The sequence below is a fragment of the Lactuca saligna genome, chromosome 3 (assembly GCF_052625555.1).
Source record: "Lactuca saligna cultivar CGN05327 chromosome 3, ASM5262555v1, whole genome shotgun sequence".
NCBI classification, from domain to species: domain Eukaryota; kingdom Viridiplantae; phylum Streptophyta; class Magnoliopsida; order Asterales; family Asteraceae; genus Lactuca; species Lactuca saligna.
The window spans coordinates 56,232,282-56,244,828 of NC_136419.1; the positions used below are offsets into that span (position 1 = coordinate 56,232,282).

Genomic DNA, 12,547 nt, shown 5'->3' on the forward strand with positions numbered 1-12,547 from the left:
ACGCACCAACGGTGTTAATGGATCTCATGAACAGGGTGTGTAGACCGATGTTGGATCGCTCGGTGATCATATTCATTGATGACATTTTGGTGTATTCGAGATCTAGAGAGCAGCATGAGAAGCATCTGAGGGAGATCCTAGGGATTTTGAGATCGGAGAGGCTTTATGCCAAGTTCTCCAAGTGTGATTTCTGGTTACGAGTTGTCCATTTCCTAGGACATCTCATTAACCAGAAAGGGATATTGGTCGACCCGGCCAAAATTGAGGCGGTGATGAGTTGGGAGGTGCCGAGGTCACCCACGGAGATCAAGATTTTCTAAGACTGGCAGGCTATTATCGGAGATTCATCAGAGATTTCTCCAAGATCGTCGTGCCACTCACTAAGTTGACCCGGAAGGGTGTAGTTTTTGTTTCGGGTCCAGAGCACCAGGACTCCTTCGAGACACTTCGCCAGAGATTATACGAAGCCTCGGTGTTAGACCTTCCGAAGGGAATGGAGGATTTTGTGGTATATTGTGACGCGTCGATATCAGGATTAGGAGCAGTGCTTATGCAGAGAGGCCATGTGATAGCGTATGCATCGAGGCAGCTGAAGCCTCATGAGGCGAGGTATCCTACCCATGATTTAGAGTTGGGGGCAGTAGTGTTCGCCCTCAAGATTTGGCATCGCTATCTATATGGGGTCCGGTGTACCATATACACGGATCACAAGATCCTGAAGTACTTGATGGATCAGCCCAACCTGATTATGCGGAAGAGGAGATGGCTGGATGTGGTAAAGGATTATGATTGCGAGATCCTGTACCACCTGGGGAAAGCCAACGTGGTGGCCGATGTCTTGAGTCGTAGGGCGGAGAGTGTTCTGATGCGTGACATTTGTATGAGATTGATAGTGATGACTCCGGTGTTGGACACCATTCAAGGAGCTCAGATCGAGGTCGTTAGACTAGAAAACCAGAAGAGAGAGCGGGTTATCGGGTAAGTATCGGAGTTCGTTACCGATGGTCGGGGGCTTATGACGTTTCAGGGTCGGATTTGGGTGCCGCATGTGGGCGGAACGCGTACCATTTTGATGGAAGAGGCTCATCGATCGAAGTTCTCGATCCATTCCGGGGCCACTAAGATGTATTTGGACCTGAAAAGGGAGTATTGGTGGCCCTATATGAAGAGGGATGTTACATGGTTTGTGGAGAGGTGCCTAACCTGTCTCAGGGTTAAGCTCGAGCACCAGAGACCGCACGGAAAGTTGCAGCAGTTAGACATTCCCGAGTGGAAGTGGGAACAGATTGCCATGGACTTTATCACCAAATTGCCGAGGACTGCGAGGGGTGTCGATGCAATTTGGGTGATTGTAGACCGGTTGACGAAGAACGCTCATTTCCTCGCTATTAGCAAGAGCTCTTCCGTAGAGAGGTTGGCAGATATGTATGTGAGGGAAGTGGTAGCACGTCATGGAGTGCCGATCTTGATTGTCTCAGACCGAGATGTGCGTTTCACATCTAGATTTTGGAAGAAAATCCATCAGGAATTGGGTACTAGACTGCATTTCAGTACCACGTACCACCCCCAGACTGACGGACAGAGCGAGCGGACGATTCAAACGCTCGAGGATATGCTCCGGGCATGTGTGTTGGATTTCGGTGGAAGTTGGGACACGTATTTTTCCTTGGCAGAGTTTTCTTACAACAACAGTCATCATTCGAGCATTGGTATGCCACCCTTTGAGCTGTTGTATGGGAGGAGGTGTCGGACCCCCATTTGTTGGGGAGAGGTTGGGCAGCGTGTTATGGGTAGTACCGAGATCGTGCTTCAGACGTCAGAGCAGATCCAGCAGGTCAGGCAGAGGTTGTTGACCGCTCAGAGTCGTCAGAAGAGTTATGCTGATAGGCGACGATCTGAGCTCAAATTTCAGGTCGGTGATTTGGTGCTCCTGAAGGTATCTCCTTGGAAAGGAGTGATCCGATTCAGGAAGAGGGGCAAGCTGGGACCCCGGTATATTGGGCCGTTTAGAGTGATCACAAGGGTGGGCAGGGTAGCGTATCGCTTGGAGCTACCTGCATAGTTGGGTCAGATTCATGATACCTTTCACGTGTCGTAGTTACAAAAGTGTATAGCAGATGATTCGGTAGTGGTGCCATTGGAGGATATTCAGGTGCATGCGAGTCTGAATTATGCTGAGAGACTGGTGGCGATCAGGGATCGGAAGATCAAGGTTTTGAGGAACAAGGAAGTGCCTCTGGTTTTGGTTCAATGGCAACATCGGAAGGGTTCCGAGATGACTTGGGAGTCAGAGTCGGAGATACGAGGGCAGCATCCAGAGTTGTTCGAGGAATGAGACTTCGGGGGCAAAGTCTGGTTCTAGTGGGGGAGAATTGTAACACCCCGAGATTCAGGTGCGTTTCTTTTACCCTTATTCTTTGTCATTAAGTCATGATTAGTCCTTGTGTGGAGAAAAGTTAGCAAGTGAGTACGCTGGGCGTACCAGAGGGGTACGCTGCGCGTACTCATGTGCTTAGTTTGGACGCGAATCACCAAGGTACGCTGGGCGTACCCAGAGTTACGTCGGGCGTACCCGGCCCAGGTGCAAAACCCTAAATCCGTCTTGTGCACTATTTAAAGGGTGCTAAGGCTCATTTCTCAGCCTCCATATCAGTGAGTGAAACCCTAAAAGAGAGCCCCCATCGTCCTTAGTGTGTGAGAGTGTTGATTGGACCTTTTTGTGCTTTGGTGACTTAGTGAAGAAGAAGGAAAATAGTTCTTGGAAGCTAAAGCTTGAGGTGCCATTTTGGATCTGAGATCTACAGAGCAAGGGACTACACTTAGAGGTATAAAGTTCAAAACTTTCCTCTTCTTTTGATTTGTTGTTGCATGTGCTTTTGCTAGGGCTAAAAACCCCAAAGGTCGAGACTTTATGAGTGTAAAGTGCTCCATGGTCCGAGATCTGTCCCCATTCAGTGCTATTAGTGATTTAGAGCCATAAAGTTTCCATCTTTAGTGTTAGTTTGAGGTCATGCTTGAGTAATAAGCCTTCTAGGGTTAGAGGATGGAATATTATGGGAGTTGGTGGCTTGTTCAGCCATGCAAAAGGCATAAAGTCATCAACTTTATGGATTAAGAGGCTTAGATGTGATCGGATCTAGAATTTGGACGTGAGTCTTAACTGTTTAAGACCTAAAGAGTTAAAGGGCTGAAGCTGGGGAGTACGTCGAGCGTAATCCCAGTACGCGCTGCGTACTGGGTGACGTTCCCCGATCCTGAGATGCAGTCGGGTACGCTCAGCGTACACATCTGGTACGTGCAGCGTAACCCGGAAAGTTGACTTTTGGGTTGACTTTTAGGGTATGGTCTATTGTGGGGCCTTTTGAGTTGTGAGAGGGGTAAAGTGGTCTTTTACCCTTCTGAGAGTGTCATAAGAGGACATAATCTAGCCTTTGAGAGTTATAATAATTAGGGTATTTATTTTATATGATTAGGCGGAGGTTAGACCAGCGTTACCGAGTCAGAGATTACCGAGATACTCGAGGTGAGTCTTCTCATTATACTTTACCTAGTGTGATAACAGAGTTATGTGATAGAGTACTTTAGAGTTATATGCCAGTGTAATTGCATGTTATTTATGTGCTATGATTTATTGTGATATGTCCTATGCATGATTAAGAGTTACAAAGTTAGGACCTTCGGGTCCACAGAGTTAGGACCTTCGGGTTCACAGAGTTAGGGCCAGTGGGCCCATAGAGAGTCAAAGTTGAAGAGCCCCACTGAGACACATAGACCTGAGGGTCAACAGAGTTACAGTCTCGAGTGGCTATTATGTGTTAGAGTGGTATTTTGGGGAACTCACTAAGCATTTATGCTTACAGTGTTATGTGTTATGTGTTTCAGGTACCAGTGATGATCGCGGGAAGGCGCCGGCATGATTCGTACACACGCACACCGGAGTTTATGTATTTTGATCTTGGGTTTTGTATGGAAACAATGTTGACACAATGTTTTTATTTATGATTACAAATGATATTTTATGGTTTGCAAAAGTGAAAAATTGTTCAAATTTTTACGGCGTTACACTCAGATTTATTCTAACTTTATCTATGATAAACACTTTGCAAAAATAAAAGTTACAATACTTAAAAAAAATAAAATAAATAAATAAATAAAAAATAAAAAAATTAACGACACAGTCATGCCTTTATGACAAATTTATAAATAAAGATTTGATTATAATAATGGTTGTTGGAACTGTTTCTATAGATATGAAGAAAAAAAAATCGTAATATTGTCTTGCATATTTTGTGTCAAATTTTATAAAACATTATTTAATGCAATATAATTCATTTTTTGGGATAAATATTTATGGTCAGTTTTTAATTGATTTAATTAAACATATAAAATAAAATTTTTGAAAATTTGATTTAAAATCAAAGTTTATTTCCATCTATTTTACATGTTAAATTCTTTTATCTTTAATTACAATGTTTAGATATATCTTTGCAACCAAATTTTCTTGGTTTTTACCAAATATATACATTAATTCTTACCATTTTATTTTCATTTTTTATATAATAATACATAAAAGTTGGTCTACATTTGTTAATTATCTATAATAAAGCCATAAATTTATTGAAAAACTCTTTTAAGTTTAAAAATCGGTTTAATACTTTAATTAGATTTTAGTTTATTCTAACAGCCTATAGATGTTAAAAAAACAAACAATTTCAAACATTTGGTCCATATTTTCTGCTATAAAACTGTAAATGTGATCCGCAAACTGCAGACATTTTACCTTAGAAAAAGACAAATCGCACCTAAATCCTACAAGGTATTGAAACAAAGGTCTAAAGACCTACTTGTACTATACTATATAAATATTAAACTATACAAATACTATGAATATTAAGTTAAGTTAGGGAGAATTTCATATATGCCCCTCTTAAACTTCAAAATATCATATTTACCCAACTTAATTTCTCAATATCATATTTACCCTTCGTAAACTTGCAAAATATCATATTTGCCCAAATCTTTTTTTATAATGTTTTTAATATTTTATAATCATTTTTATACCTTAGAATTATTATAGTAATTGAAAATTTTAACCATATTATCCTTACGTCTATGACAATGGAATATGAACTTCTAAATTGTTGGAATGTCTCTTTCTTGACAAACGAAAAGATTCATCTTCAACCCTCTCTATGAAATGTATATTTTGATTGTTTAGTTTTTGTTGTTATTGATTATTATCATGTTGTAGATAGATGATATTTTAGTTATTATCATTGTTATTTTAATGTTTAAAAAGTACATATATGATATTTTGATATTTAAGAACATATATGATATTTTGATGTTAAAAAATGATATATATGATATTTTGAAATTTTATGAATGGTAAATATGATATTCAGAAATTTTATGAAGGATAAATTTGATATTTAAAAATTAGGTTGGGTAAATATGATATTTTAATGTTTAAGAATAGCATATATGAAATTCTCTCATTAAACTATGTAAGTCACATGGATATCAGGCTACGAGAGTTACGGAAGTTACAGCGAAGTCATATATGATGCACATCATGACTTGCATATTTTTACACTATGATATGTTAGCAAATTTTATGTGGTTTATTGTAGTACTATGATATGTTATATATGATGCACATCATGCATTATATTTTCATATGCGTCTTAATTGATGGTTATTACATATTAGAGAACGCCTTAGAGATTTGGATGCTTGAGAGTATTTCAAATAGTTTGAGGCTTTAGATATATTCTAGTCTATTATAATTACTTTTGGCCATTTATATATGTTTAACTTGTGTTGTAACATGTGAGTTGACATAACATTTTGTTTCGATGTCATTTTCTTATTAATCATGCAACAAAACTAATCTAAAGTCCAACCACAAACATGCCATTAAATTCAATTTTTAACCATTGTAACAACATTGAAAGAAAAAAATATATATATTGACTATAAATATGATTGGTTTGGTAGTCATCACTCATCAACACAAAATTGTCAAATTAAGTTTGGATTTAAAAACAATAGAACAAGGATCCCAACCAAGCATACACCATTAATTGTTGTTTCATAAATCAAAACCGAAAGTTCAGATTAAAAAAGTACACAACACCAAATACATATAAACAGTTGCTTCCAAAAGATCAAGTCATTCACATCTCACATCATCCAAATTTAGTTTCACAAAACGATATGCAACATACAAAGTTCGCACATCTTGGATGAAATAAAAGATGTTCATCAACCCATAAACCTCATTTGCAACCTCCCCATGCAAGAAAACTTTCCTGTGATCCAAATTCCTGCAAAAGTATTTTAATTTGACTTATTGGAAAGCTCATATATCACAAAAAGATTCAAAAAAAAAAAAAAAAAAAAGATCTTACAAGCTGGCTGAGGCGAAAATCAGGTGGTGTATCGAGTTCCAAATTTGCAGGATCCATGATCAATCCTTGACACTCTTCCAAATCTTTCTTTAAATTTTCAGATCCTAAATGAGCATAATCAGAAAGACGGGGTTTACCCTTTGACTCTTGATTCTCAGGTTGACTTTGAAGAAACTCATCACATAAAGAAAGTCCTTCAACAAGTTGTTGTGAATCCAACAAATACTGTGATTCACTATCCCACCATTTTGCTTCTTGACCTTCATCATTACCCTCTACTTGTTGTTCATGAACATGATGATCTTCTACTTCTACTACTTCAACTTCATCATTGTGATCAATAAGATTCATGCAAGAAGTTTCATCCTCAGCTTCATCAATGGCTTCCATCTCATGCTACAAAAAAAATAATAAGTAACAAAGTTCATTACATAGAAACACGTTGTAGTTTATAACATTTTCCTACACTTTTCATTTTCAATTCTTGTGATATAGAAGAAACAAAACACATTTTTTGCACAAAAATGGTGCAACACATTGTGCAAACAATGATTCATCTCCAACAGGAAATTGTCAGAAAAGTCCCAATATTTTTAGGAAAGTTATACTTTAGTCCCAAGATTTTTTTTAACATAAAAGTCCCGATTATTTGTAAAAACATGATAATATGCCGTTTCCTGTTAAAAGAAAAAAAAAAGACTTTATTGTAAACTTGAGCCAAAATGACATAATCGGGACGTTTATGTTCAAAAAAAATCTTTGGGACTAAAGTGTAACTTTCCTGAAAGTTGGGACTTTTCTGACAATTTCCCCATCTCCAACCATTACACCATCTTTTACACCATAAAGAATATTTCATTTTTCTAACTTATATAATTAAAAAGAATGCCCTTTATATTTATTAGCTTTTTACAAATTTGTCTTATGTATTGTTTTCTTATAATTTATTATATTATTAAAAAACAATAACCAAATAAGTTATATATAATAGGTAAATTGTCAGTTTTTTATTATATTAATAGTATAGTAATATATGTCAATTGTGTGTTTTTATTAGAATGCTAGTTTTGCAATATATATCTCAAATTTGTGTTTTTATTAAAAATGTTGTTTTAAATTACTAAACAAGCATCCAAACTTTTGAATAAATTCAAGGGTCAATCTCAAAAAACACCTCAATTTTATTTTTCGCCTGAAAAAGACTTTGTATTTTTTCATTTTTTTCCGATCAGACCCGTTTAGTCATTTTTTTCCAAAAGAAAATTGTAAAATATGAAGGTTTTTTCAAGAAAAACTAAAAAGGTTGATGATTTATTTGGAAGCAAGGGTTTTTTTCGGGGAAAAAAATACAAAGTTGAGGGCTTTTTCGAAAAATATGAAAAAATACAGGGTCTTTTTCAGGCAAAAAACACAAAATATAAGGTTTTTTTTTTTTTAGATTAACCCTAAATTCAAAAAATAAAGACTTATCAGCAATTAATAACAATTTACTATATATACATAATAATATTACAAGTAACAAACATTACATGTAAAACAAAACTATACAATCAAATTAACAAGAAACCTAAAGGAGACAAAAGAGGATTAATTACCTGAGCAAAATCCGCATAAATTCCAGTGGGCCCATGTCCAAGACCCGTATCCGGGACCCGCCTTTCAGCACGAGGGGGTTCAGGGGTAACACATTTAGGTGTCACAGGGTCAACTTTAACAATCGGGGGGTTGACTTCTTCAAGGATGACATCATCATCTTTTCCATTATTTTTTGATTGTGATTGTGATTGTTGTTGATAAAAGACTTTTGAGATGACATAATCTCCTTCTTTCTCATCTTCCCCTGTTCCCAAATGATACTGATGCATTACCCAATTTGTTTTTTCAGCTTTTCCACCTTTTATTGGGCTGATATAAAGAACCATAATTTTTTTACACCCACGCTGAATGTTATCTAAAACAACTGGTTTTGTTCTTCCTGTTTTATGCCAACGAAAATCTCCAAAATCATCACCATGGATTTTGCGACGCTTTCGGGTTCCTTTTTGGTAGGCTTTGATTGCTCTGTGGAAGAAGTGAGAGACACTTCCATCTTGTTGAACTCCTAAAAAAGAAAAAAGACAATTGTATAATTAATAAAGAATATAAAAAGTTAAAGACCAATGCAAATAAATAACATAATATTTAAATTATCAAATACAAGAAAATAGAGAGCAAAAATGTATAACAGTATAAATACCTGGCAATTTTTGAGGATGAGTGTAACAAATTCCATCATCTTCCTCAACAGTTGGAATAAACTCATTAATAAAAGGGTGAGGGACAAAACCATGGACACCACTTTTAGCAAGTAAATGCCAAATAATTTCATGATCCAACGGGTCAAATTTCACCCCACGGGGCAACCCGGGCCATTCTTGATTAACCTGTTAACACACAAAGCTTTATAAATCTTGAAAAGATGCTAAAACTTTCAATAAAGAATCTGATGATAATGTGTGAGTGAAAATTAGAAAGGATTACATCACTATTGTCGACAATATGGTGGCAATTAGGGCATGTTTTTGTGGGGTTGCTTTTCCATTTGATATGTTCAGGATCACATGCACTTGAAGCGCTTCTAATCTTTGATGCGATTCGGTTGCTATCAACTAACCATGATGGTCTGCATTGTTCAAAATCAAGATTTAAATCAATAAGTTTGATCATGTTGTTGTGTGTATATATCTTAATTGAATGTTCCAAATGTTATCATAGAGGTTTAAATTATCGAAGGGCTCAAAATAATCTTCCTAGATGATACAACGAAACCCTAATGAGAATAGCAGGAAACGTTCAACAACAGATAAGCATAGCAATGCTATGTCAGCTTAAATAACGAGTCTTGTTAATCTGGAGAGTGTCAATGGCAGATCTTCGATCTCCCTTTGACCCAAGAATGGCTCAGGTTTGACTTTTTCGATCACATTAATGGTCAAGCTATAAGTTAAAGTTTCAATCTTTCACTGATCATGGAAGCAAAGTGGAATCCCCAAAATTTATCAGATTCGTTGGGTTTTTAAGAAATCGACAACCACAATACGTCAAATCGACGGAAAGATTACACATTTTGAATTGGGTTTTCATCAAAACCATGAAAAAATTAATCTTGGTTTTAGAAATCATATAAAACTTGAAGATAATCAAGAAACTCAAATGGAAGTTAAGCGGTTGCTGTATCGCTGTCTGAAACTTGATCAGAGAGAAAAGGCGGATGCTTACCCAGCCATGGTGATGAATGATTGGTGTGAAAGAGCTTTAGGGCACCATCGATCTTCAGCGCGCACACACACACACACCTCCCTCCCCTCTCTCTCTTTACAAAGTGCTTCTCTTGGTTTGACTGTGCGTGGACCGAGGGTTTGCACTTTACACTGAACAAAGACTTTTCTTTCTTGAATATTGACGTCACTCAGCCTATCGGTTTGAAATTCGAAAGTCGAAGTAGAGGGGGTCGTATATTACTCGGTTAATTCGAGAGCATGCAGACTTTTTCTTTTTTAGGACTTGTTATTATTTTCTTTTTAAATAATCATTCAAACTCTAATACATACTTTATCTTTTCTTTTATGTAGACAGAACTATAAAAATGTCAATATGTATTTATTATTTTTGAGTTTTGGTCTAAATTTTATTTATTTAGCTTAGTAGTTCTTTTGAGATGATTTATTTGTGATATTGGTCTCTTGAAAAACTAAAATGTTCTCATCATACTTTATCCTCAATATTGTAGGTCAGTAGAGATAATAACTGACCAAAAACCTCTAAGGTTGAAACTCTTTTTCGTGCTCTGATTGATTTCAGATATAGAGCAAACACCTCGCTAGAAAACATAAATATGGAAGACAACATTAAAACTATATCTGAAACCCAATGAACCCTCTATATTTCAAATTGTGATGGCATCTCGTATGTTTAAGCCTCATTCGTTGAAGATAAAAGTGAAATCGTCCTCCTAATCTCATATCTAGATCTAATTGTAAGCACTCACTTGATTTGGATTCCATCGTATACACCACAAATTTGTATTCCATTCACGTCGCTCCCTCTCTACTCGCGTTGCCTTTATTTCTATCTCTCGGTCGTGAACAACCAATAGCTAGACTCACCGAAGATCCCCAATAAACCTAAAAATGTCGATTCTTACTCGTCAGAATCGTATCCTAAACTCAATACACCAAACCATGGATCTTTTTGTTCATCTTCGTGTGTAATTTTGCTTAAGAAACAATTTTGAAACCCAGATTAGGATATAATCGATTTACCCAATTTGGAGACTGGTCGATTTTGAGGGTATGAACACATAAGTTTGTGTTTTTTGGGTTCAATTTTGAAGCTATGCACACATGATTTTGAAGTTTCTCATATTGATTTTGAAAGTATGAACAAATGTTTTTTAAGTTTCTGGAACTAGGTTTGATTTAGAAGGTCTGCACATATGATTTTGAGCTTCATGGGTTCGATTTTGAAGTTGTGCACACATTATTTGAGCTTCCGAGGATTGATTTTCAGTTCCTACCTTTGGTTTTGAAGCTTTGCACACATGATTTTTAAGTTCTTGAGTTCAATTTGAAGAAGTGATAATCGAGTATGAAACAAATCAGAATAACAAAAATGTAATATGAACACAAGAAGTAAATCAAATCTGGTTTTAACTCAATTATGCTTTCAATGTTTTACATAGAGAAAAATCGACAACTTCAGTAAAGACTATTTATTAACTCTAAGTAATGTCCCTATTTATAGGAGACGTGAAAGCATACAAAAAATACTAAGGCATAGACATTAGGCTTCGTACAAAAGACGCCTTAGTAAATACTAGGGTTGTGCATGGGTCGATTTGGATCGGTTTTGGACCTCAACACGTAAATGGTCGGTTTCTGGTTTTTAGAACCCAATAGGATCGGTTTCTGGTCAGTTCGGTTTCTCGGGTTCTGTGATCGGTTTGGGCGGTTTCTCGGTTTCTTGGGTTCAACCCATACACTTACGGGTTCTGGGTTTAAACCCATGGGTTTTGGGTTTAAACCCATTTTCCGGAAATAGAGCAATAAGTTAAATAATTCAAAAAACACCAAATTTAAGTTAAATACTTCAAAAAAACATGAGTTTTACAACCAAAACACAATCAAAGTAAAACACAAAGTCCGGAATTACCAAAAAAAATTGTGTTTTTAGGTCATACATGAACAATATTTCAACATTATATTATATAAACAAATTCATGAACAATATTTCAGCATCAGAATGACAAAATTTATAATAAACAGCCAATATTTCATCATTATAATTCATAAACAAATTCCAAAACCAAACCATCAACTTTGAGTTAACAAATTGAGTATTATATACAAATTTATAGTAGTCGGAATAAGAAATTGAACATTAGGGTGTAACAATTTCATAAATTGAACCGGTATAGAAGACTAGAAGAGTTGGCAGTTTCCTGCCATTCCAAAATCGGTGTACTAATCGGCTTTTGGGGGATGAACAAGTAATCCAATAGCAACAAAGCAGCGCACAAACTAGCAATTACAACCAAGAAGTGAGAAACTGAAAAGTGAGAAGGGAGAAATTTGAAAACAAACCTAATAATTTGATAAGTGAGACGCGAAAAGGAACTGTCGGAGGCGAAGCACAGTAGCACGCTAGAAGCTTTGGTCATTGGAAGGGTGGCACCGACGGTTTGGGAACGGGGTTGAGCTCGTCGGATATCTTGCTACTAGAGTGTTGCGTCGTCGACTTCGATCGGTGGGATGGGAGATGAGCAATATTAAGAACGGCGATAAGTGAGAAAGTGAGACCTGATTTCCGATTTCGATTACAGATTACGCCATTTAGGGTTGTAATATTAAATATTTTGTTTTTTTAGTATATACATGGGTTGGTTCTTATTTCGGTTTCTTGGGTTTAGATATGGGTCGGTTTTATGGGTTTAGTGGGTCGGTTTCTATGTAAAAACCGAAAAGGAACCCGATTTTTCGGTTTTTAAAAAATTTAAACCTTAACCGTCGGTTTTACTTCAGTTTCGGTTTTTTTGGTTTCGGTTTTGTCACTTTTAATCGGTTTCTCGGTTTCTTAGTTTGGGTTTGCTCACCCTT

At 36.5% G+C, this 12,547-nt stretch overlaps 1 protein-coding gene and 1 long non-coding RNA gene across 2 annotated transcripts; both read right to left on the bottom strand.

Moving 5' to 3' along the window:
- Positions 1-6,021: 6,021 nt before the first annotated feature.
- Positions 6,022-9,856, bottom strand: SOG1 (NAC (No Apical Meristem) domain transcriptional regulator superfamily protein). Its single transcript, XM_078985074.1, has 6 exons — positions 9,672-9,856; positions 8,934-9,075; positions 8,650-8,836; positions 8,009-8,514; positions 6,414-6,809; positions 6,022-6,329 (listed from the first exon to the last, which is right to left on the bottom strand). Exons 1-6 carry the CDS (start codon positions 9,677-9,679, stop codon positions 6,282-6,284), a joined length of 1,287 nt encoding a protein of 428 aa, XP_078841200.1. The 5' UTR covers positions 9,680-9,856; the 3' UTR covers positions 6,022-6,281.
- A 1,892-nt stretch (positions 9,857-11,748) lies between these two features.
- On the bottom strand, positions 11,749-12,291 carry LOC145033685 (uncharacterized). The gene is made up of 2 exons (XR_013677653.1): positions 12,035-12,291; positions 11,749-11,971 (listed from the first exon to the last, which is right to left on the bottom strand). It is a non-coding gene; the product is annotated as an uncharacterized LOC145033685 (long non-coding RNA).
- Positions 12,292-12,547: the final 256 nt, after the last annotated feature.